The sequence below is a fragment of the Neomonachus schauinslandi genome, chromosome 3 (assembly GCF_002201575.2).
Source record: "Neomonachus schauinslandi chromosome 3, ASM220157v2, whole genome shotgun sequence".
Classification (NCBI taxonomy): domain Eukaryota; kingdom Metazoa; phylum Chordata; class Mammalia; order Carnivora; family Phocidae; genus Neomonachus; species Neomonachus schauinslandi.
Window position 1 is genome coordinate 84,127,314 of NC_058405.1, and position 25,561 is coordinate 84,152,874.

The 25,561-nt window shown below is 43.5% G+C and overlaps 2 protein-coding genes across 2 annotated transcripts in view; both read left to right on the forward strand.

The window, feature by feature from the left end:
• Positions 1-8,667, forward strand: part of AMMECR1L (AMMECR1 like) — a 20,752-nt gene extending 12,085 nt beyond the window's left edge. The window contains 6 exon segments of the mRNA XM_021695841.2: positions 1,365-1,475; positions 1,787-1,805; positions 1,807-1,902; positions 2,557-2,647; positions 4,620-4,716; positions 6,425-8,667. Of these exon segments, the coding sequence (XP_021551516.1) occupies positions 1,365-1,475; positions 1,787-1,805; positions 1,807-1,902; positions 2,557-2,647; positions 4,620-4,716; positions 6,425-6,536 (526 nt within the window). The 3' untranslated portion in view covers positions 6,537-8,667.
• A 6,666-nt stretch (positions 8,668-15,333) lies between these two features.
• Positions 15,334-24,626, forward strand: POLR2D (RNA polymerase II subunit D). The gene is made up of 4 exons (XM_021695866.1): positions 15,334-15,455; positions 19,094-19,274; positions 23,182-23,277; positions 24,228-24,626. Exons 1-4 carry the CDS (start codon positions 15,383-15,385, stop codon positions 24,304-24,306), a joined length of 429 nt encoding a protein of 142 aa, XP_021551541.1. The 5' UTR covers positions 15,334-15,382; the 3' UTR covers positions 24,307-24,626.
• Positions 24,627-25,561: the final 935 nt, after the last annotated feature.

The window sequence follows — 25,561 nt, forward strand, 5'->3', positions numbered from 1 at the left end:
CACACAGAGCTAAATAATGTGTATGGCACACTGTCTGGGCAGAAGTAGAGGGGAGGTTACTCCTGTGTGATTGTGTCAGAGGAGAGAACATACAGAGAACTGTGCTAACTTTTTAGAGAAGTGTTGCCATGGGATACCATGGTCAGAAAAACAGGTGGAGATTCTAGGCCTTGATCCTAATGGGATCACGTGTGTCCCACGTAAGAGAGGGGTGTGGATTTGGAAGAGTGGGTGGTGGCTGCAGTGTTGTAGGGAATGGGCTGTTGTATTCAGGGGCTTATATTTCCATCCTGCAGACAATGGCATTCTTGAGGGTTTTTTGGTTGTTTTTGTTTATTTTTTAGGATTTTATTTATTTATTTGACAGAGACACAGCGAGAGAGGGAACACCAGCAGGGGGAGCAGCAGGCAGAGGGAGAAGCAGGCTTCTCGCGGAGCGGGGAGCCCGATGCAGGGCTCGATCCCAGGACCCTGGGATCATGACCTGAGCCGAAGGCAGACACTTAACGACTGAGCCACCCAGGCGCCCCTCTTGAGGGGTTTTTGAGAAGGTTTTGGGACAGTAACTTTGGTGCTGTTCAGGTGTTCAGTGGAAAGAAAAGCTAGGCAGCAGATCTGCTTTATAACAGTGACCAAAGTAGACAGCTTTAAAAGTGTAAGTTGCTTTTTAGAGGCATTTTGCTCAGTATGAGAAGTAAAGGCGTAGGAGTATAGAGGAAATACCAGGATGAAGGGACAGCTCTGTAACCTATTTATAAAAAATTCTGTTACCACCAGTCTGATGTACCCTGACGAGGACGACACATGACTTTGGCCTAGAAGCAGAAAGTGGCAACTTCTAATGACGAGCTTTCTTGCAGAGACATTGCATTGTTTTTCTTTTCCCGAACATTTATGAGCAGGACGAGGGGCAGAGATAATTACGGGAACAATGGCGAGGTTTAGGGAATGGGGAGAAGGTATGCAGGCCCAGTGTCTTCCTGAAGGGTGTAACTGGGGAACGTGGGCACTCCTAAATATGGAGTAAAGAAAAGGAGAAAGACTTGGAAAATTAGAAGAAGTTGAGTGCTGGGCAGAGGAAAAGGAAAGTAGCACAAACGTGTCAAAGTGAATTAAAACTATCAGCAAGGATCACAGGAAGGGCGGCACAGCGCTCCTTTCTTCACACTGTCTTATTGCAGTCTCCTCTCTCTCTCCATCCAGAGACCGCACAATTGCCAGAAAGGCAGAGTCCTTCAGATAGCCACAATTCAGAAAACAGTCCTTTTGTGGAATAACAGAAATGAATGGGGCAAAAGCAAAGGTTTTGTTCCTATCCATGATTGATTTGGGGCTGGAGAATGTTTTTTGTTTTGCTTTTGTAGTCCGCTCTTTGTGACATGGAAGACAGGGCGGGACAAGCGGCTTCGTGGCTGCATTGGGACCTTCTCAGCCATGAATCTTCATTCAGGACTCAGGGAATACACGTTAACCAGGTAATGACACCAGACATAAGCTCTGTAGATAAATTGGCTAGAATTGAAAACAACTGCCTGACTTTATTTCTTCTAAGTGGTGAAGTTTGAGTGTTCTCTTTTTGGTAATCAGGGAGTATGGGGGCTTTAATCTGGTCAGTCACTTAGCAGTTCAAGTGTAGACAGTTAATAGCATCAAGTTATTTTTAGCATATTAGTGCTGATGGATAATCAATATTCTCTGCATAGCTCAGGATTCATAAATATTCGGGCACATAATGTTGGCTCCCAGCTCCAGAGCAGCCTCACTTATGTTTTCTGTCCCCCTCCAGTGCACTTAAGGACAGCCGATTTCCCCCCCCTGACCCGAGAGGAGCTGCCTAAACTTTTCTGCTCTGTCTCCCTCCTTACTAACTTTGAGGATGCCAGTGATTACCTGGACTGGGAGGTGAGAACAGCCGCATTTGGAACTCTGCATCTCTCGTTGCATTTGGGTTCGGGTTAGTACATGGTAATGTATCTCCTTCATTGAGAGAGGGTATAAGAATGTGAAAGCTGAGTTTGGAAGCAATTGGGGGCCACATAAGTGACAGGAAAGATGCGGTGATCTTAGAAGTAGGAAGAAATGTGAAGTCTTTCTTCTTTTCCTGTGTCTTCCCAGTCCACTCTTGTTCCATAGCCTTCTCCCACATCTAATAGGAAATGATAATGGGGATAAAGAGAGTATTCCAGATCCCTCTTGGTAAGCCCTTGAGTAAAAGTTGTTGTGAGGAGTCATGAGCCTAGATCAAAACCCTGTGGTATGTTTAATTGAATAGATTAAAGGTGGAATATTTAAGATTATTGGATGAGCTATTGAAAGAATTTATTTCTATAACTCTCATACTCGGAGAGATGGCTACATGTGGGCTCACTGCTTCCCTCAGGCTGAAGTTACTTTGGCTTCTATACCTGAGGCAAAGAGTTAGTCATGAAAAAGCAGCAGGTTCTCCTTTTCTCAGACTTGGATCGAGCTGGTCAGGGGACAGTGTCAATGAAATGTGGGTGCCTGAAGTTCCATTAGAGTAAGTAAATGCTGTTTATTTGGTTATTTCTCCTGTAGGTAGGGGTCCATGGGATTCGAATTGAATTCATCAATGAGAAAGGTGTCAAACGTACAGCCACATATTTACCTGAGGTTGCGAAGGAACAAGGTGAGTTTGACAAATGGAATTTCAGTGTTTACTATTCACAGTGTCACCATTTAAAGGCAGGGAAGTGGTGTGTATTGTCGTTCAGCCCAATTGCAACAAAGAATGAGTGCCTTTCTTCCTCTTAGTGTCTATCAAAGTCTTACAGAATGGGAAATAAACTCCCAAAAAATGCAGGAGCTGGGGAAGAAAAGGGGTAAAGACTTCCTTACTCAGCCCCTTGTTTCACTTCCTCTCAGTGAAAAGTTTTATTCCTTGGCCCCCAAAACTAGTGGTAATTGTAGCAAAATTCTAGCAATCAACTGGACCGTATTATGGAGTCCATTGTAAAGGGAACCTGCCTGTATCAGTGGGTTTTGAACTTTTGGTCATTAATTTTTAAACAGTGTTATATTTGGAAAAAGGCAAGACATAATCTTTTTTTTTTTTAAGAACTTAGTAGGTAATAAGTTCTTATAATGGGACAATAAAGGTAGGAGGTGGGCTGGGTAGGTTTTCTCTTTAAAAGAATATTTGGAAGAATACCTTCCAGTGTTGCTTGTGTGTTCTGTGATATGTAACCCAGTTTTCTTTTTCTCTCTTCTCTTCGTCCCACCCACCCACCCTCCCTCCCTCCTTTCTTCTCTGTTTTTGAAAATAACATGTAAAACACACAGTACTAGGGGTGCCTGGGTGGCTCAGTTGGTTAAGCAACTGCCTTCGGCTCAGGTCATGATCCTGGAGTCCCGGGATCGAGTCCCGCATCGGGCTCCCTGCTCGGCAGGGAGTCTGCTTCTCCCTCTGACCCTCCCCCCTCTCATGCTCTCTCTCTCTCTCATTCTCACTCTCAAATAAATAAATAAAATCTTTTAAAAAAAAATAAATAATAAATAAATAAAACACACAGTACTGGGGCGCCTGGGTGGCTCAGTCGGTTAAGCGGCTGCCTTCGGCTCAGGTCATGATCCTGGAGTACCGAGATCGAGTCCCGCATCAGGCTCCCTGCTCAGCGGGGAGTTTGCTTCTCCCTCTGACCCTCCCCTCTCTCATGCTCTCTGTCTCATTCTCTCTCTCAAATAAATAAATAAAATCTTTAAAAAAAAAAAACAAAACAAAACACACAGTACTTATTGGGTATGAACCTGGAATAGAAATATCCAGTTCAGTGTATCAGTGAACTAATTATGTGGAGAGTGATTGCCTTATTGGTTTCCATCATGATTGTGTTTAAACTTTTTCAAAAGCCATGTGGATGTGGCATAAAAAGGAAGCCTTTTAGCCACTCTGAAGCCATAAGTCTAACATTTTTGTACAAGAAGGGACACCATAAATATTTCCTAATAGTGAGATACGGCGATAACGGATAAATAATCAGATTACTTACGCCGTTTGAAAGTTGGTTGGCAAAATTTAAAAATTGGGGGGTAATTTAGGGGTTTCTCTTTGGTTTTCAGTTTTGATGTGTTTGGTTTTATCTGTTAAAAATGTGCAGGAACAACACAATGATGTATGTGTGAACTTTCCTGTCCTTCATGAAGGATTGGCTTCCTTCCTGCTATCAGTTCTCTATAATAGAAAACAGGACTCCTAGAAATCATCAAAGTAAAGGAAGGCCACACAAAGGAATACAGGCTGCAGAATTTGAATTCTCTCCTCTCACAGAACAGCCTTGGTTACCAGCACTAGGCCAGCAGGCCAGTCTTAAGTTGAGACCATGTTTGTTCCTAGATAATTATATTGGGATCACATCTGACAGGAAAGACAGGAGCAGGGGGCCTGGGGACAGCCATTATGGTGTATGTAGGGTTATCATCTCATGTCTCCGATTCTACCTGGATGTCAGTGAGGCAGACGGGGCTCTAGGGATGTGGGGCCAGTGTCCAGGGCTCCCTTTGACCCTAGCAGACCTGGCTGCTTCTCTTTTCTTGCCATGTGAGAACATACCCTACTCTTGTGTCATCGTGCACTGACCTCAGTGTGCCTCTCCTCTCCTCAGACTGGGATCAGATCCAGACAATAGACTCCTTGCTCAGGAAAGGTGGCTTTAAGGCTCCAATTACCAGTGAATTCAGAAAAACGATCAAACTTACCAGGTAACCCCCTGTCTCATTTTCCTTGTCATTTTAATTTAGCTCGGGTTGGATGGAGGATACCCTTGATGGAAAGGGCTGATGAAAAGAAAATTTTCTCTGCTAATGTCCCTAAACTTAAACTAAAGAGGTATGGGTCAGGTTTAAGCTGGGAGGAAGCAGCGGCAGCAAAGGCAAAGACTTCCCATCGTCCTGGGCATCTCTGCAGCAGAGTTGACGGCAGAGCCAGAGCAGAATTTAGGCCATGATCAGGTGGTGGATGTCTTCACCAGACCCACTGCTTGGGAGACTTAAGGGGGCAGACTGAGGTCAGGAACGAAGGCTGTCAGTACAGAGGTCCAGGGTCAGTTGAAGTCACATGCAGTCAGGTGGCAGGGGATACAGGCGGCATGTTAACAGGATAGTGAGACAGTGCTTTTCGCAGAGTTACAAGGAAACATCCCTCTCCTTGGGGGAGGCTGCCTCAAGTAGTAGAATGCACACGGACTTGGGGTCTGAATCCCAGCTCCACCACTGCCTACCTGTGTGGCCTGGGCCAGTTACTTACTCTGCCTCTCTGAGGGGGGAGGGGGGACTTTCCTGTTTGTAAGAAGTGAATGGTAATGCCTCGGGGTTGTTTTAGAGTGTGGTAAGTTAATGTATGAAGAATTTCTAGCCTAGGGCCAGGCAATAATTATAGGTGGTCAGTAGATGTCAGTTCTCTTGCCATCCCTACTGAAATCGGAAACACTGAGAGGTTTAGCTTCTGTGGGCTTCTGTGGGCCTCTGTTGGCTCCCTCATCTGTAAAATACTGAATAATCATATACTAACCTCACAGGTCTATTTGGAAGATAACCCAGTGTTTTTGAAATGCTTTGGATTCCAAAAAAAAAAAAAAAAAAACTTCAAATACAAAGCATTATTATTATTATTATTATTATAATTTATTTGAACAGCCATTTCCCTGTCAAAATTCAGGAATAATCACCTTGCAGTGGAGGAGTGATTACAGTGGGAAAGAGATGGCTCTGGGTAAGGATTGTCACACCCAGCTCCTGTGGTCTGTAGTAGGCTCCATAGGTTTGTAACACCCCATGCTTCGCATCCTGACTCATGGCTCTTTCCAGAGCAAAGCCAAAGTGCTATGAATTCTGTTCTGATGACCCTGTGATATGATATGGCATATTCATCTGGGAATTGAGACCCGTCCTATATAGCCCCAGGATCCTTTAACCTGCTTCATCAGAATTTGACCCAGAATTAGGTATCTGTGCCCCTTTTAGTTATAAATAACTTGTTTGTTGCTTTTCTGCAAATTGAGGTTGCATTTCTGTCAAATTTATCACATTTTATGCAGTAGACATGCAGTTTGCACTGGGCATTGGTATAGCCATCTTCCAGTCTGCCACCCGTGTAATTTGACTTTGACATTCTTCATCCAGACCCCAGTAGCAGATTGCTTAAGAGCAGCCTGATAAGTAGTGTTTAAAGGTGGGATGTGCAGAAAATACATTCTCAGGGGTGAATTGTGATTGTGCTTTTTCATCTTGTTCATTTGTAATAACAACATTGTTTTCTTGTGCTGTCTTTCATTTTCTGTAAGTAAGATTGCTCTTGGTCTTCCATTTTATTCTTTCAAAATGTGGAATAAGCTTTTGGTTTCTCTGCTGAGTGACTTTACAAAACGAAGGGTTTGAGGATCCTAATACCCTTTCCTGTTTCCTTATACAGGTACAGAAGTGAGAAGGTGACAATCAGTTATGCAGAGTATATTGCTTCTCGACAGCACTGTTTCCAGAATGGCACTCTTCATGCCCCGCCCCTCTACAATCATTACTCCTGACACACGGCTGCATGACCAGTCCCACCCCCCTGTGGCCACCAATGGCTATGACATCATTGGAGCAGATGCCTCCTCTTCCTGGTCCAGTTACTTCTATTACTGCACCATTTTATGATGCTAGCTTCCGTTGCCAAGTCTGCTCAGCTGACTGAGGGGGGGGCGGGGTTATACTGAATGAAACAGAACTTGAGGGGCCCAAGCCTTATCTCAGCCTTTCCTCAATATGGGGTTCCGTTGGATTGGGGCTCCTCCATGACTAGTGAGAATTACCGTGTGGGTTCAGAAGACCCTTGGCATGCAGGTGCCACTGCTGATTTGCCGCCTCTGTGTTGGCCACACAGTGGAAGCCGGAATTGGTGGTCCATGAATGCTTACCCCACACACACCCCTACAGCCTCCCCAGATCAAGTAGGTGTATTCCCCTGGCAGTCTGGGCAACGGAGACCAACAAGAAACATTTTTAGGTTGTTTTAAATTCCTTTTTTAAACTTCCAGTTTATTGCATACCAAGAGTTGATCACAACCTCCATGCTTCATAAGTGGACGCCATGTTAGGGTTGAACGTGGGCACCACGAGTCCTCCGAGGCTCCTGGACAGAGACCCACACCAAGATCGGAAGCCCTTTGGATGGCGTTGCAGATCTCATTGCTCAATTAGCCTCGAAGGTTTTAATTCTCATCCCACTCTCAGTTGGATTTTCTGGCACTCTTCCTGCATTGCGTCTCCTGGTATTGAACAGAGCTCTGTGGTGTAGCCTGCTGAGGACTGGACTGGGATGCCCATGGGAGGTCCCGAAATCATCGCTGCATGCAGTGAGAAAGGAGAGACCTCTTCCTTACCACCCGGCTACCTCACTCCTCTACTGGTAGCAGTGCCTATAGCTGGATCTAGGTTCTCAGAAGGCATAGGTGTTCCAACAAGCACTTGGGTTGGGCTTTAGAAGGACACGTTGTCATAGGAAAGAATCCAGGGCCTCCAAGCTGTTTTTGTTTTCAGGCAGACATCCTGAGGGATCTTTAAGCAGAGGAGTTCCTTTGTCTAGTTTGCCTGGAGAAGTGGGAAGACTGTTGCTCTTTCAGTCCTTTCCAGGACTTTAGAACAAAGCTGTGTAATTAAACAAGATGAATCTTTATCTTGCCTAACATGCTGGGAATCTTCACCCCACTGTGGCAAAGTTCCAAATAGCTCATTTTATTCTAGGTCATTCAGACTTTCATGTGGCATAGTTCCCTTCTCCATTGTTGCTGATTCCAAATAGCTGTCAGCAAGTTTTTCCTCCCTCTTGCCTGTTCTTCCTTCATTTGGTGGCAGAGTTCTTAGAAGCTGGGGACTTGGAAGATGCTTTGGAAACATTGTCACAGAGGCACTGCTGAAAGGATTCACAGGAAGAGGTGGCCAGTTGGAAGAAAGGACCCAGAGGGTGATACACTGGTTTTCAACAACATGCTTAGAGAACTCTTGAAGTGGATTGGGTGTCAATCCGGTGAACACCATTGTTTTGATTTAATTTATTTTTTGAAGTTTATGTGGTGATGGTGTGGCTTTCCAAAACGGGCAAATATCCAAATCAGAAGAAATGTTGAGTTTTCTTCTGCCAGGAATGGGGGAGGGGGAGCAGGGACATAATCCAAGAAACGACACACATGCCATTCTAGGCATTGCTGTCTCATTTCTTGGAAGAAATGGATGAGAGGGAGCAGATTTGCTTGGCACCGTCCTCTGCTGTTCATGAGGACACGAAATGTGCAAGGGAAGTGGGCTGACCTCAGGATGCCCAGGCCAAGGCCGCACCACCCTATCTTAACCATTGTGCTGCGTTCTCACATCCTGCCACTTTTCCCTTGCAAGGTTAATGAAAAAAAGCTTTTGAAGATGAAGGGATTGTTTCGTGATTTCCTGCTGCTGAGAATAATAAATGTCTTGTTAACAAACAAATGTGACGATAGTTACTCTTAGGTGCCATGGATTGATGTCAGGGTGGTCAGCTCTGGACTAAACCACCCACCTCCAATTTGTACAACAGTATTGATACATAGGGCTACACTCATTACTGTTCAAGTGTTCTGTGTTAAAAGTTGTGTTTAATTTCTAAAGATTAAAAAAAGCAAAAAAATTGGTGCTAAACTTTCACCCCTGAGCACGCTCAGTGAGACTGGTCATGCAAGCATTTACTACAGTGCCATGCTCTTCAAGCCTATTTTTTCTTGTAGAAATGTTGCCCTATTTGTCTTCCCCAATGTATAGTATGTTTTTTATTTTATTGAGGGTGGGGTAGGATACCTGCCATTTAAGAAAATGAACAGAAAATATAAAACCCACGAAATGGGGAAAAAAAAATCAGTGCACAAGAATTGGGCTGATTAAGCCCAGCACCACACTGAAGTGGGCTCAGAGGTTTTGGAGTGAAGAAGCCTTACTCCCTGCACATTCCCTCATGCTCCCATGCAAGTCCAGCAATGGAGATGCTCAAGCCCCTCTGGCCTTGTCGGGGGGGCTCAGGAGTCGACCAAGGAAAACTATTTGGCCCCATAAGGAATGCCACGGTCAGTGTCTGTCCTGAATGGGGCCTAGTCAGGAAGCGGTCTGGAAGTGTATAGTCATGGTCACCTCGAGAAGACGTGTGGCAGGTGGCTCTCAGGAAAAAATACTAAGTTTGGATCATCCATGCGGCAGCTTTGCATAGGGAGATGACAGCTCCGAACGAACTGAACTGCCTTCCACGTGCTTGACCAAAGCAGTGATGAGGGTGGCCAGTACAGGTGGTGTGAGTGGCAGGTCTGAAAAGAAGGGAATATTTTCTGCTTGGTGTTTACTTTGTCCTTGGGCTGCTCAAGCTGAACAGTAGGTAACTGCTGTTAAGGAACCAGCCCACGTTGGCTGGTTCAGTTCGGAGTTTGATTCATCCCTAGCTGTGAGTGCCTTTTGGTCTGGAAAGTTGGCTTGTCTCATAATACCCACAGCTAGGACATTCTCTTTGTAATTATGAATTGTCCTTGTTTTACGTTAACTAAAAGAGAATGTCTTTGATCACTAGGATTTGTCGGTGTTGGATTGTTTCCACTGTGAGGTTCTTAAACTTTTTTGCTTCATAATATTAAAGCAACTCATGTTAGAGACCCTTTCAATATGAAAGGTTTGTAGTTGAGACATTACATATATTTTATTGTTTATAATAAAAATCATCTATACAGAAGTCCTGGGTGTTAATTTTAATATTTTGCACAAGACCTGTTTTCCATATGTTAACACCTACACTTTCACTAACTGTTGATGCTATTTTCTATTGAGATTCTGGAGCCTAGGGAGCTATGTGTTCATTTTATTTTCATTCTTTCTTCCCTGAAGCAAGAGACTTTGTATGGCCTTCAGTGCAAAGACTTCAGACCAATTCTTTGTATTACACTTGGTTGCCTCTTGGCTATATAACTTCTGAGTGCAAATCATTGAACTCTTTAACGAAGTATTGTAGAGAATAAATTATAATGGGTAAAAATTGTCTGTCCTGCCCTTTTTTTTTTTTTCTGGAATAGTGGTAATTCTTTTTTAAGTTTATTTCAGTAATCTCTCCACCCAACGAGGGGCTTGAACTCAGATCCCCAAGACCCAAGAGTCTCACACTCCAGCTGAACCAGCCAGGCGCCCCTCACATTCATTTATTTTGAAGATTTTATTTGAGAGCGCACACAAGCAGGGGGCGAGGTGGGGGGATTTGGGGGAGCAGGCTCGATCCCAGGACCCTGGGATCATGACCTGAACTGTAGGCAGACGCTTAACCGACTGAGCTGCCCAGGCGCCCCAATCATCTTATTTTTGAAGACAGCCAACCAGATGGTGTTTTTAGTCAGCCTGTGTGTTTTGCATGGTGTCCATGATCCTCAACGTATTTTTTTATTTGCACTTGTATTTTTTTGTGTGGTTGGTTGCAATGCCCCTGGCTTTTTAGAACCAAATTTCCTGAACTGAGGTTCATGTACCCTTTAAAATTTGGGTCTTTCTAGAAAGAAGGTTCATAGTTTTCATTAGATTCCCCTTTGAAACTGACCTTATCCAAAAAGCTAAAAAGAAGCGGGGGGAGGAGGGTGGTGCTCAAATTTAAGATTTCATTTGGTGACTAATTAATCCAAGCAAAGACTGGGACATACTGGTGTGGTCTAACCTTAAAGGGAAACATTCATTTTGGAGGGCCCAGAAAGGATGAGATGTGTTTGAAGAAAATGGCCAGAATAATTTTTCAAACATATAAATACACATGTGCTGCAATTGTCAGTCTCAAGTTCAAAACTTTATTTGCAAGGATGTTAATTTTTTTTTCTTTAAAGATACCCAGTTCTGAGGCCCTTAACACTTGGCAGAACTCCTAACTACAGATACGCATGCTGTCGGGGTTAGATAAATTGGACATAGGCTACAAGCAACTGTTAGAAATCGGTGATAACACTGGAGTGTCTGAGAAGGAGTCTCTCTGTGTTTGGTTTTTTTTTTTTAGATTTATTTAAGAGAGAGCAGGGGGAAGGGGCAGAGGGAGAGGGAGAGAGTCAGACTGTGCTGAGTGTGGAGCCCGACGGTCTCCATCTAACAACCCTTAGACCACCACCTGAGCCAAAACCAGGAGTGGGATGCTTAACCAACTGCACCACCCCAGATTCTCTGTTTCTTAAAGAGAAATTTTGGTTCTAGAAATTACTGTTCCATATTATAATACTACCTGTAGTTCAGCAGCATGGAATTCCGTATCGTTGGGTTTTTTGTGGGTTTTTGTTGGTTTTGTGTGTCTGTGTGCGCACGCTGCTGGTGGTATAATGTGTATAACCTAAAATGTGCCATTTTATTAATTTTTTAAAAGATTTTATTTATTTGAGAGAGAGCACACAACAGAAGCAGACTCCCCACTGAGCAGGAAGCCCAACGCAGGGCTCAACCCCAGGACCCCAGGATCATGACCTGAGCAGAAGGCAGACACTTAACTGACTGAGCCACCCAGGTGCCCCTAAAATGTGCCATTTTAACCGTGTGAACTAAGCCACCTGGTCAGAGATCAGTGGGGCTAACTCTGGGGGTGGGGGAGGTGCTCTAACGCTGCTTCCAGATCAATCTAGGGTTTGACCTTGGCTTGAATAACCTGGCTTTTTGATACTACTCAGTGAGCTGTTTGAAGGACTCGACTCTGAACCCACACTGTACAAAGAACCATAGTAGTGTACTGAGGAACGTACTGCAAGTGCTGTCCCTTCTGAGTCTGTTTTCCACATTCTAAAATGAAGCTCTGGCTAGGATTCTAGGATCTCTTCCTGCTCCTTACTCTCTGATTCCATGAGGTTCTGTATGCTAGAGCAAATGGGAAAACAAGTGACCCCTCCAGTTTAAGACTGTACCTATTGCTGGGGGAACTGAACAGGAAAGAGGTCTCAAATTCACTGTGAGCTTGCTGCCAATCTGACCTCCCACCTACTACCCCTAGTATGGTCATTCTTTCTTGGATCCCACCCTGGTTCCTGATGAAAGAAGAAACCCAGGATGTTGATCCTGGAATCTTCAGGCTGGCAGTCAGATAGGCCTAAGCTCCAATCTCGGTCCTGCTGTTTATGAGCCAGACAACTAGTTACTACTCTGAGCCAAATGTTGTGCTTTGTGACAGGACTGAACCTCCAAGGTAGCCTGCTGGAAAGGTTTTGCCCAGGCACCAGCACACTGTTGCAATGGCTGGATGACTGTGACTCTCTGGACTGTTAACCAGTGCCAGATGTAGGTGCGGACAACTAGGCAAGTATCAAACCCTCTCAGAACCCTAAGCTACTCTGGACATGTGAAAGGAGGAAGCATAGCTATACTCAGTCCTTCAAGTCAGGACAGGCTTTCTGAAAGAGGTGGGTGCTGAAGTAAGCCCAGCTAGACCTCAGGAAGAGAGGGCTTTTCAGGTAGAATCTAACAATGCCAGCACAGGGCTCACTGCCCTGTTACATTGCCACAGGGCAGAAAGGCTTTAGAATCCAAGAGCGGGACTTCCAGGGCAGGCCCCTGAAGTTTTTGTACCTGAAAGTCAAGGGCTGTTTGCAGAATTACACAACCTCCTCCCACCCCCATATATCTCATTCCTTTGTATCTCTAGAGATTGTATTAATAGCAAAAGGGAGAGGGGTACATGTTTATTCCTTTGACTTCCACAGTAGCATTTACCAGCAGAATTCTTTCCAGCAGCGGGTGCCAAGAATTTTTTTTCTTTTTTTAATGAGAGAATAGCTTAAATTGCGAGATTCTGTACATTAACTTTGAGTGTACAGAGAACTGGGAAACATCAGGCTATATTAGGGGCAGAACACCTGGGTCCAGGAAAGACATTAGTGATTCAGTCAGCAAGAGATTCTTTGAGAAGTACACCAAAAGGTAACAAAAGGTGTAAATTATTATTTGGATTGAAAAAAGGATAAAAGGGCACCTGGATAGTTCAGTCGATTAGGCGTCTGCCTTCGGCTCAGGTCATGATCCCGGGGTCCTGGGATCGAGCCCCTAATCGGGCTCCCTACTTGGTGGGGAGTCTGCTTCTCCCTCTCCTTCCACCCCTCCCCTCCACTCATGCTCTGTCTCTCGCTCTGCTCTCAAACAAATACAAATTTTTTTTTTTTTTACATTTTATTTATTTATCTGAGAGAGAATGAGTGAGAGCACAAGCACGGGGAGGAGCAGAGGGAGAGGGAGAAGCAGACACCCCATCGAGCATGGAGCCCGATGCAGGGCTCGATCCCAGGTCCCCGGGATCATGACCCGAGCCGGAGGCAGACGCTTAACCGACTGAAGCACCCAGGCACTCCTAAATAAAAATCTTTTTCTAAAAATTAAAAAAAAAAGAAAAAATGATATAGCAACATTAATATTTATTACGGCAAACATTTGTTTGTATAAGTTATGTATAATTACTATATTTTTCTTCATTTCCCAAGAATGATATAATGAAAATGACATTTAAGGAAACTGAAATAAGAAATTACCTTACAGAGTAAATATTCCTCGTATGTACCTGATTTCATTCATGTTACTCCTCCCCCATCTCTGTTTGACTAAATGTTAAAGAGCAGTTCCAGGGCCAGCCCCTGCTCCTCAGATCACTTGTGACTTGCCTACGCCCAACCAGAAGTGACTTTTTTCTGTATGGATCCTTCCATAGCATTTTCTTTGACTTTCTCTCTTCTCTTACCACTTGCCACTTTCTTTTATTATGGAAAGTAAGTCCACATCTTGCATCAGCTACTTTTGGTGATCTCCTTGTAGGGACAGATTTATGACTGAGTCATCTTTTTAACCCCAGGGCTTTCCACATAAGTGTTTATAATGGTTTCCTCAATGAAAATGTTATGGACAAACCACCTTGTGAAACATCACTCTGTGTATTATTTTTCTCCTTTTTTCTTCACCTGTTGATTTCTCTCCTACTGCGTGTGTGTAGAGGATACCAAGTGTTGGGTATCCAGCTAGTCCTTGAGCCAGCACATGGTAAGGTCCAGTAGGCATTAGGTGCTCTGTAAGGGCCTGTTGGATGGATAGATGGAAGAGGTCTATGCTGAGTTCCAGTCCTGTTTCTCACACCCAGCTGCTGCATGTCCCCAGACTCCTCATCAGGACTTCGTCCTATGCCTCTAATGAACTGTGTAGGAAACCGCTTTGAAACAGTCGTTAAGTTCTGCCTATGCTATATAACCTACTATTATTTTACCCAATACCTTTCTTCTGGAAATACAGAAACAGCAAATTAATTTTTTTTTAAAGATTTTATTTATTTTGACAGAGAGAGATAAGAGTATAGGCAGGGGGAGCGGCAGGCAGAGGGAGAGGGAGAAGCAGGCTCCCTGCTCATCAGGGAGCCCTATGTGGGGCTCGATCCCAGGGTCCTCGGATGGAGCCCCGCATCGGGCTTCCTGCTCAGCAGGAAGCCTGCTTCTCCCTCTCCCATTCCCCCCTGCTTGTGTTCCCTCTCTCGCTGTGTTTCTCTCTGCCAAATAAATGAATAAAATCTGTAAAAAAAAAAAGAATTATTATATTTATAAATCCAAAGAATATAGGTACATATTCTTGTCTGGTACTATCTTTTTTTGGTAAACAGTTTAAATGATACCTAAACGTCTTTCACCAGAGCCAATGCACTGATTACTTCCTTTGTTGTACAATCTTCTATTTTCTCTGAAGTTGAAAACAGCATCGTTTTTCATTTGCTTACTTTTCTATGTATCATCCAAGTGTTCCAACAGATGTATTAAAGGCCTCTCAGCATCACTTTCCATGTTTCATAAGTATCAGAATAATCCACCATAAATCAATGTTTTTTAAGATTTTATTTTTAAGTAACCTCTACACTCAGTGTGGGACTCAACCGACTAAGCTAAACAGCTACCCCAATGAAATTTTTTAAATACTTAAGCGTGAAAGAAATTCCACCGTATGTTTTCGGAGTCACTAGCCCAGTTTCCATCCACGGGAGTTCCGAGGATCAGTCAGTCACTTAGCGCGTTTCTGCATTTCATCTAATCCTTCCCCGGCCCTGGGAAGCAGGCCTTACGACACTTCACAGGCGACGAAGCTGAGGCTCAGAAAGGCCCAATGACCAGTCCCAGCACGCGCGACAAAGGGATCCTCGTCGCCCCACAAAGCTCCACACTCCGCCGGCCCCGGCCGCCTGGGCTTCCCAGAGGGCCACGCCGCTCCCACCAGCCTCCTCTCCGTGCCCGCCCACCCCACCCTCTTCGACCACGCCCCTTCCCCCCTTGGCCAAGGCCCGCGCTTCTGCGCTTCCGGCGTGCGAGTGCTTCCGGCGTGTGCGTGCGGTTCCCCGCGCGGTGAGCCCCGGCGTGGTGTGGCGATGGCTGCCGGCGGTAGCGACCCGCGGGCGGGCGACGTAGAGGAAGACGCCTCACAGCTTATCTTCCCCAAAGGTGGGGGTGGCGTTGCCTCAGGCCTGGCGTTGCCCACGCCTCGCCCAAGGCCTGGCAGTGGCAGGCAGCCGGGCGGGTCGCCGGCGCGGAGAGGGGCAGGGAGGCTGGGGGATGCGGCCGTGGGAGGGGCCCGGGCGGCAGGATGCCTCGAGAGGGGCCAGTTGGATTCCACGGTTGCTGCCCTGGAAACTTAGGCGCCCAGCTCCACGCTGCTCCTGAGCAGCCTCTTCCTACTTCCTACTCTAAGTAACTTACTATATCTGATAAACCGCGAAGTGCTGCAGGGATGTGGCAAGGATGAACAAAGCCGACACTAGTTACAGTGGTAAGGACAGATTTTAATAAGTCATACACGAATTGTAGGGGCGCTTGGCTGGCTCAATCCGTAGAGCATGCTAGTCTTTTTCTTTTTTTGACATTTTAGTTATTTGAGAGAGAGCATAGGGAGCGGGCGAGCGGCAGAGGGAGAGGGACAAGGAGACTCCCCGCTTAGCGGGGAGCCCTCGCGGGGTCTCGATTCTGGGACCCTGAGATCATGACCTGCGCCAAAGGCGGACGCTTAACGCCGGAGCCATGGAGGCTCCCGGAGTCTGCTAGTTTTGATCTCGGTCATGAGCCTGGGCACGGAGCCTGCTTTAAAAAAAAAAAAAAAGTAATACACGATTGCAATAGGGAAAAGAGGCTAGTGTGTACTGAACTCAGTTTCGATTAGGTGACTGGGCATTTTAAAGGGAGAATGAAGGAGTGGAGGGGTTAGCCGCGTCTCGGTAGGATCAAGGAAGTGAAAAATTACAGAAAGCGGGAAGGGGGATTGATTGGTCCGTTTGAAACCCATTTAGTTTGTCAACTGACGCTTATGGAATTTAGACTTCTACTCTCCCACAGCACTTTCTCTGAATTGAGAGACAGGGGGCCTATCTTCAGGTGTTGGCTGGGACAGACAGTAAATTATTTTTAACAGTAGCTATCAGTTTTCACTGGCAGGCGCTTTAAAGGGGCTAGGGTCCAACGTAGGAATGTGGTCTTGAGCTGTTAGAAATTATGTTAGTATTTTGTTCATGTCTTTTTGGGCCAAAGTTGAAGCCCCAAACCAGGGCTCAGAGAAACCTGGCTAGCGTTTGGTCAGTCTTTGTCAGATAGCTAAAAGTACAGCACAGTTAGCTATCAGCGAACTTCCTTTGTGCAGTGACCTGTACTTTATTTGTAATTTAGAAACCGAAAATAAGCAGGAAGCTTAAGATTTTTAAAACACCATATTTTACAGGTACTGGAAAATGTAGAGTAAATAGGGGAACCTTAACAATATCCACCTGTTTTATTTTATTTTTTTTTTTAAAGATTTTATTTATTTGACTGAGAGAGACACAGTGAGAGAGGGAACACATGCAGGGGAAGTGGGAGAGGGAGAAGCAGGCTTCCCACGGAGGAGGGAGCCCGATGCCGGGCTCAATCCCAGGACCCTGGGATTATGACCTGAGCTGAAGGCAGACGCTTAACGACTGAGCCACCCAGGTGCCTCTACCCACCTGTTTTTAAATTATTGCATACACAGTAAAAAAAATGAAACTCTACACCCTTTCACCCAGAAGCAATACTGTAAACAATTTAGTATTTGTCCTTCCAAACTAATTTTATGTTTATTTATAAATATATACATACGCCTTTTTATTTGTAAAAATGAGATTATGCAAAAGGAATGCTATAGCCTTTTAAAAATTTGATGATATATTGTGTAGTCCTTTTTCTTTCTCTTTCTCTCTCTCTCTCTCTCTCGGCCCAATGTGGCGCTTGCATTCATGACCCCAAGATCAAGTGTCACATGCTGTACCGACTAAGCCAGCCAGGCATTTCGTCCTATTCTTTTTATTTTATTTAATTAATTAATTTATTTATTTATTATTTTTTAAGATTTTATTTGTCAGAGAGAGCACGTGCGCACTAGCAGGGGTAGCAGCAGGCAGAGGAGGCAGAACAGGCTGTGGGAGAAGCAGGCTCCCTGCTGAGCAAGGAGCCAGAGGTGGGGATCCCAGAACTCTGGGATCATGACCTGAGCTGAAAGCAGATGCTTTTTTTTTTTTTTTTAAAGATCTTATTTATTTATTTATTTATTTGACAGAGAAAGACACAGCGAGAGAGGGAGCACAAGCAGGGGGAGTGGGAGAGGGAGAAGCAGGCTTCCCGCGGAGCAGGGAGCCCGATGCGGGGCTCGATCCCAGGACCCTGGGATTATGACCTGAGCTGAAGGCAGACGCTTAACAACTGAGCCACCCAGGCGCCCCTGAAGGCAGATGCTTAACCAACTGAGCCACCCAGGTGTCCCAGGTTTTTCTCTTTAAACCTAGTTTTTAAAGTTTGCTCACTGGTATTCTTACTGGTCAAGAGGATTATTTTAAATGAGTATCAAGGGTGAGCCCAAATGTCCATCGCCTGATGAATGGATAAAGATGTGGAATGGAATATTGTTCAACCATAAAAAAGATTGAAATCTTGCCATTTGCATTAATGTAGATGGAACTAGAAACTATCATACTAAGCAAAATAAACCAGAGAAAGACAAATACCATATGATTTCACTCATACGTGGAATTTAAGAAACAAAACAGATGAACGGGAAGAAAGGGGCAAAACCCAAAACAGACTGTTAACTATAGAGAGAAAACTGAGGGTTCCTGGAGGGGAGGTGGGCGGGGGGAATGGGTTAAATGGGCGATGGGTATTAAGGAGGGCACTTGATGGGTGTCGTGTAAGTGATGAATCACTAAGTTATATACCCAAAAATAATAATATACTGTATGTTAACTCACTGGAATTTAAATAAAAACTTGAAGCTAGAAAAAATAAATGAGTATCAAGATTTGTGTGATGGTAAATATTTGAAGTAGGGTTAGTAGGGAAACTACATAAGATTATGAAATCTAGAGGGTAGGGACTTCTGACACAGGTCCAATGCCTAGTATGTAATAGGTGGTGATCTGGGTGAATGAGTAAATAACAGATTTGTACAGGTACAAAAACAGAATTTGGGATGCATTTTTTTTTTAAGATTTTATTTTATTTATTTGACAGAAAGACAGCAAGAGAGGGAACACAAGCAGGGGGAGTGGGAGAGGGAGAAGCAGGCTTCCCGCAGAGCAGGGAGCCCAATGCGGGGCTCAATCCCAGGACCCCAGGATCAGGACCCGAGCCACCCAGGCGCCCCTGGGATACGTTATTAATGTGTGTTTCCAAATACTTGGCCCTCCCTAACATGTAATAATTCTTAAAATAGTATAATATTAGTATTATGGAACCAGATTATCAGCTCAAGGAAGCTAAAGAGAAGTAATTGTTGGCCGTGCTCTATTTTGAAATCAGTAACTGGCCTCATTGGATACTGATGTGTCATTATTTAATAGCACATCCAGGTCAGGTTCTTTGATGTTAGAAACTGTCTAGCCAGACTGAGCTAAATTTTAGTATCTTATGAATGCTACTGTGCCTTGTGGTACATCAGTCTGGACAACGATAAAGCTGTGGGATATGAGGCCTCTGGATTTATGCAGGGACAAAAACTTGCTGTTAGTCTCGAGGCAAAATGAACATTTAGATGCTCTTTTGAAGGAATATTTTCAGCTGACATTTGTGCTTCTCACAAATAGAGTTTGAAACAGCTGAGACACTACTAAATTCAGAGGTTCATATGCTTCTGGAGCATCGAAAGCAACAGAATGAGAGTGCAGAGGATGAACAGGAACTTTCTGAGGTCTTCATGAAAACTTTAAATTACACAGCCCGTTTCAGTCGTTTCAAAAACAGAGAGACCATTGCCAGTGTCCGTAGGTGAGTGCTAAAGAAAGTTTTTATTAATCCATACTGTTAGACATCTGCGTGTAAAATGCTTTTTCCTCCACCACCGCATGGTGGTGGGCATCATCTGTACCATTAATATAAGAAAAATAATGTCTTTGTCAGAAATTTAAAAACTGCTTGTAAGACCAAAATTCTCTTCGGCCACCTTGCCCTAAAAAACACACAGCAGTGTTTGTGGGTTGTTTTTTTTTTTTTTTTTTTTTTTAAATAAAGTGGGTTTATTACTCACCTTAAATGTCTTCAAGATCTTTATATGTTAATAAATATAAATCAGGAACATTCTTTCTGAATCTTTGCTCTGCCTCAGACGGCAGCTTTTAGCACTTTTTCCTAAGGCATTGCTTCTCAAATTGGGTCAGATGTAACCTGGAAAACAGTGATGTGCTAAGGCATATATGAGGTCATGGGAAAAACACATCTTCAGCTATCAGTTTTATTTGATGGTAGGTGATTGAAAACTTCTACATTAAAACAAACAGATACCAGCATATTATGGAATAAAACAAAAATATGTATGTGAATTCTTGAATTAAATTACAAGACTTAAAACCTTGCAGATGCAGAAAGTCATTTGAGCCTGTGCCCCCTGGTCACCTAGGGATACTTGTTTGCTCTGCTCCAGTGAAAATGCTTGAGAAGTACTGTCCTTAGGGAGAGCTGGTGTACAAAAAAGATGTACATAGATACTTTTCAAAGAGCCATTTATAATAGCCAAGGTTGGGGGGGGAACCTGAAACATTCAACAGTAATTAAATAAACTATGGTAAATAATTTGGTGAGATAATATATTGTCATTTAAATTGTGTTAGAAAATGAAAGTGTTCACATCTTAAGTATGCAAAAAATGAAGGTGATGAGATTATATATGAAGTGTATATATATATAATCTTTCTAAAAAGCAAGTGTGTGTATGTTATAAAAAGTGTGGATGTACACATGGAGAAAAGATTGGAGGGAAATGTGCAGAGCTTCTTAGCAAAACTACAAGCTATTGGGCCTAGGAGATGACCTGGACACATTCATGAATAAAAGATCTCAGTATTATAAACACGTTGGTTCTCCCCAAATTAATGTGTACATTTAGTGCCATTCTGCAGCCTCAGGGGAATGGAGGGGTGGCTAATAAAATGATCTTAAATTTGTAAGAATTGTCAGGAAAAAAATTTTTTAAGAAAAATGAAGGTGGGGGGCGCCTGGGTGGGTCAGTTGGTTAGGCAGCTGCCTTTGGCTCAGGTCGTGATTCCAGGATCCTGGGATCGAGCCCTGCATCGGGCTCCCTGCTCATTGGAGAGCCTGCTTCTCCCTCTCCCTCTGCCTGCCACTCTGCCTACTTGTGCTCTCTCTCTGTCAAATAAATAAATAAAATCTTTAAAAAAAAAAAAAATGAAGGATGGGGAGGGAGTGCCTGGGTGGCTCAGTTGGTTAAGCGTCTGCCTTTGGCTCAGGTCATAATCCTGGGGTTGTGAGATCAAGCCCCGAGTGACGTTCCATGCTGAGCATGGAGTCTGCTTAAGATTCTCTCTCTCCCTCTCCTCACTGCACATGCATGCTCTCTCTCTCGCTCTGTCTGTCAAAAATAAATCTTTTTTTTTTTTAAGATTTTATTTATTTATTCATAAGAGACAGAGAGAGAGAGAGGCAGAGGGAGAAGGAGGCTCCCCGCTGAGCAGGGAGCCTGATGTGGGACTCAATCCCAGGACCCTGGGATCATGACCTGAGCCAAAGGCAGACATCTAACCATCTGAGCCACCCAGGCGCCCCCAAAAATAAATAAATCTTAAAAAAAAAGAAGAAGAGGGCGCCTGGGTGGCTCAGTTGGTTAAGCGACTGCCTTCGGCTCAGGTCATGATCCTGGAGTCCCGGGATCGGGTCCCGCATCGGGCTCCCTGCTCGGCGGGGGGTCTGCTTCTCCCTCTGACCCTCCTCCCTCTCATGCTCTCTGTCTCTCATTCTCTCTGTCTCAAATAAATAAATAAAATCTAAAAAAAAAAAAAGAAGAAGAAGGGACGCCTGGATGGCTCAGTCGGTTAAGCATCTGCCTTCAGCTCAGGTCATGATCCCAGGGTTCTGGGATCGAGTCCCACATCGGGCTCCCTGCTCCGTGGGGAGCCTGCTTCTCCCTCTGTCTCTGCCTCTCTCTCTGTCTCTCATGAATAAATAAATAAAATCTTTAAAAAAAAAAGTTAAAAAAAAAGAAAATTCAGCTACAGATTCAAATACAAATTTATTTTATGTGAGTCCAGTATATGGTAAAGATGGCACTATAATTTAGAGAAGAACTATCTTTAACAGATTTTATTTATTTTTTTTAGAGAGCAAGAGCACGCACGGTGTTGGGGGGTTGGAGAGGGAGAGAGAGAATCTTAAGCAGGCTCCCCAGCTAGCACAGAGCCCAACGTGGGCTCACTCACCACCCTGAGATCATGACCTGAGCCAAAATCAAGAGTTGGACGCTTAACCAATTGAGCCACCCAGGCCCCCCTAGAGGGGAATATTTTAAAACAAAGTTCAAACACTATACCTTATACCAAACTTGACTCCTGAGGAATTAAGGATTTGAATGTAAACCATGGTGAATAAAGTGCTGTGTGATAAAATGAGTAAGTACATGTATTATTTTGGCTGTGGTTAGTAGGACTTTAAATGGGGGGAAACTTGATTGACTAGTTAATGTAAGCTTTGTGAGGGCATATGTTCATTTTACAACAATCCCCTCCAAACAGATACATACATTACTTTATAAACCTCTTCCCATGTAACTAAGTTTATAGTATTTTCTTTAGTAAATGAATATAGCTTTACTAAGTGACAAAGTTATGAAACAGAATGTGTGTTTATATTCTAAAACAGAAAAGTGTTTGGAATGGTACACTAAGATAATTACATTGATTCTGTGTAAGTAGTGATATGGGCAGCTTTTACTTTTCTGTCCTGTATTTTTGAAATTTTGTATAACTAATAGGCTTGTAATAGAATGATAAACACAGTAAATGTTTTGTTTCTGGACAGATAATTAAGGTCTTCTCTGAAACCAGATTTACCATGGGTGAGAGCTATTTTTTTTAAAGATTTTATTTATTTGAGAGAGAGAGAACAGAGGGAGAGGGAGAAGCAGCCTCCCCACTGAGCAGAGAGCTCAATGGGGACTTGATCCCAGGGTGCTGGGATCGAGCCCCGCATCGGGCTCCCTGCTCAGCGGGAAGCCTGCTTCTCCCTCTTCCGCTCACCCTGCTTGTGTTCCTTCTCTCGCTGTCTCTCTCTGTCAAATAAACAAATAAAATCTTAAAAAAAAAAAAACAACTAAATGTGTAAGAAACCAATATAGGATTTGACAGCGTTTTATACGATTTGGACTAGAAGTGCATTTAAAATAAGCTGCAGTTTATACACATTTGTACAAAGTAAGGTATGCCTGTATTTATTTTTTAGATTTTTTTTTGTTCTGTTATTGTTTTAGATAAGTTTAAAAGAGAATTTCCTCCAAGTCAAAATATACAAACATCATGTGTTTGACATAAAATTAATGACGAAAGAAGCAAGGCAGAGTGATAAGAGCAGAGAACAGCAAAATAAATTCTTAGGGAAAAGGTTGTATAGTCCATAAGGTATATAGTGGTTTTTCAAAAGTTATAATAGCAAGGGGTTCTCAGGCCTGATGTGTTCTTCTCACTATTGTTGTCTGCCTGATTTCATTGTAACTTCCTGTTCTCCGGGAATAGGAACAGGAAGTGATTTGAAAGTGGGATTTTGCAGCCAAGCTAACCGTATGGAAAGATTGCAAGTGCTTTACTTTTTTCTTACTAACTACCTTTGATTCTCTTTTTCCTACTCATCATTCTTTGATTTTTGTTTGTTTTGACTTTCTCCCCACGGTCAGCTTGTTGCTGCAGAAGAAGCTTCATAAATTTGAGTTGGCCTGTTTGGCCAACCTTTGCCCCGAGACTGCTGAGGAGTCAAAGGCGCTGATCCCCAGGTTAGTACAGTCACTGTGCTAAGTTCTGTATATTAAATTCCTACAAGTAGAATTACTGTTTCTAAAAGGTGTGTGCATTTAAAATCGGTACAGATAGCACCAACGTTGAATGGAGTGCCTTTTTTAACAGGGTATGAAAATGGTGGTTTTATAGCATACCAACTGTTAGCAAAAATGTGGGACAGCTGAACTCTCACACTGGTGGTAGGACTGCAAATTAGTAGAGTCACTTTGGAGAGCAATTTGGCTACATCTAGTAGAGTTAAAAATGATTATACTCTGTGACCCAAAAAATCCATTCCTGGGTACGTGCCTAAAAGCAACTCATGCAGTTCCATAAGAAGGCATGTATTCTAATGTTCATTACTGCAGTGTTAGTGATAACAGAAACTTGACAGTCTGTCAGTAAACAAGAGGATGGATAAATCATTTATGTAGCAGTGAAAAAAATTAATGAACTAGAACAACATGGAATAATAACAAATACCAAAAGCAATTTGGAGTGAAAAAAATTGCAGAAGGATACACGTAGTATGATGCCATTTCCTATAAAGTTTAAAAACAGTGCTGCGTGTGGCTTATAGATACATTTACATATGTATATAGTAAGTATAAAAATATGTGTAGAAATGATAAATACAAATTTAGGATAATGGTTAATTCTGGGGAATGGGGCGAGCATACACAGAGCCATTAATTTGTTCCTGTTGTGTTTATTAAAGAAATCTAAATCAAGTAGGGGTGACTGTTAAGGTTAACTTATTTTCTATACTTTCTTAACTCTCTGAAACACTTCATATGTTTTTAAAAGGAATGGCAGAAATACAGCTGAAGGGTGAAAGTGTATGTTTAGAGGAGAAGTGGGCAAGTGGTGCTCCAAGATTAGCGTGTGTTAAAGAGGATATTGTCCGTCGCTGAGACACTCATTTCTTTTGGTTTTCTTCTTGTAGCCTGGAGGGGCGGTTTGAAGATGAGGAGCTACAGCAGATTCTTGATGATATCCAGACCAAGCGCAGCTTTCAATATTAGTCTCCAAATACCACTCTGCTGCTGAGGGAACTACATCCCAAGCCCAGCACCACTGTCCTGATGTCTGGAGCTGACTTACACAGAAATTCCATTGCACTTGGGCTTCCTTTGGATAGAACAACCCAGCTTGGTCTTGGTTTAGGTTGCTATTTCAGATTTGACTATTGGACCATGATAACCTGACCTTGCCTCTGGGAAGGGTGAGGTGGGGTGATATGCATATAAGCTACACTGTTGACTACCTCATACCATGGTTTTGGCCCCTGTGTTATTTTTAAGTTTTTGTTTTGTTTTAAGATTTTTTTTTTTAAGTAATCTCTATCCCCAATGTGGGGCTTGAACTCAGTACCCCAAGATCAAGAGTGGCATGCTCCACGGACTGAGCCAGCCAAGCACCCCTTTTTTAAGATTTTATTTTTTTAGCCTCTGTTATTTTTGATTCCTAAGATTTCATGTTTTAATTTCAATGTGTTTGTAGTTTTTGCAACTATAGGAAACAACAGTCTTATCTAAATGCAAAAGGAAGAATTAAGGGGCACTTGGCTGACTCGGTAGAGCACGTGACTCTTGATCTCGGGGTGGTGAGTTCAAGCCCCACATTGGACATGGAGCCTACAAGCAAAAACAAGCAAAAAACCCCAAACAGGAACCCCAAATATAAATGCAAAAGGAAGAATTAAACCAGCCCTGTACCATCATCTGAAATCCTTACAGAAGGGATGATAGTGCTAATGACCGTGAGACAGCATTGACATCCTTGTGCTTAACCCAGAAGTCAAGGAGCAAGGTCACCATGGAAAGCAGTTACACCGAGGATAACTGCCAAGCATAGAGGGCCCATACATACCCTTGAGGTACATCAGTACTTGACCTTTTTTCTTGGACTGTTGAAGAATGTAGATTTGGAGGCAGTGGTCCTAAAGCACTGTATTCTCACTCCTAAAGATTTTTTTTTTCCTTCAGAGGACAGACTTGAAGGTCTGAATACTTTGAAGACTCCTTGGATAGGGCATCCAGTCCAAACCTCTGTCTTGCTATTTAATAGCAGGTGATCTCTGTTGGGGGTGATTTGGAAAGAGGGAGCCTGCCCCTTCCTGGGCCACTACAGTGAAGTCACTCCATGTAAAGCAAGTTGGGGGAAACTCTTTAATAGCTGAACATTCTAGCTTTGTGCAGTGGCGGTATCTTAGCCAATGAGCTTTATCCAAGGTGCAATTGTTGCTAATTGAAAGGAAAAAAAATAGCTAAACATTCT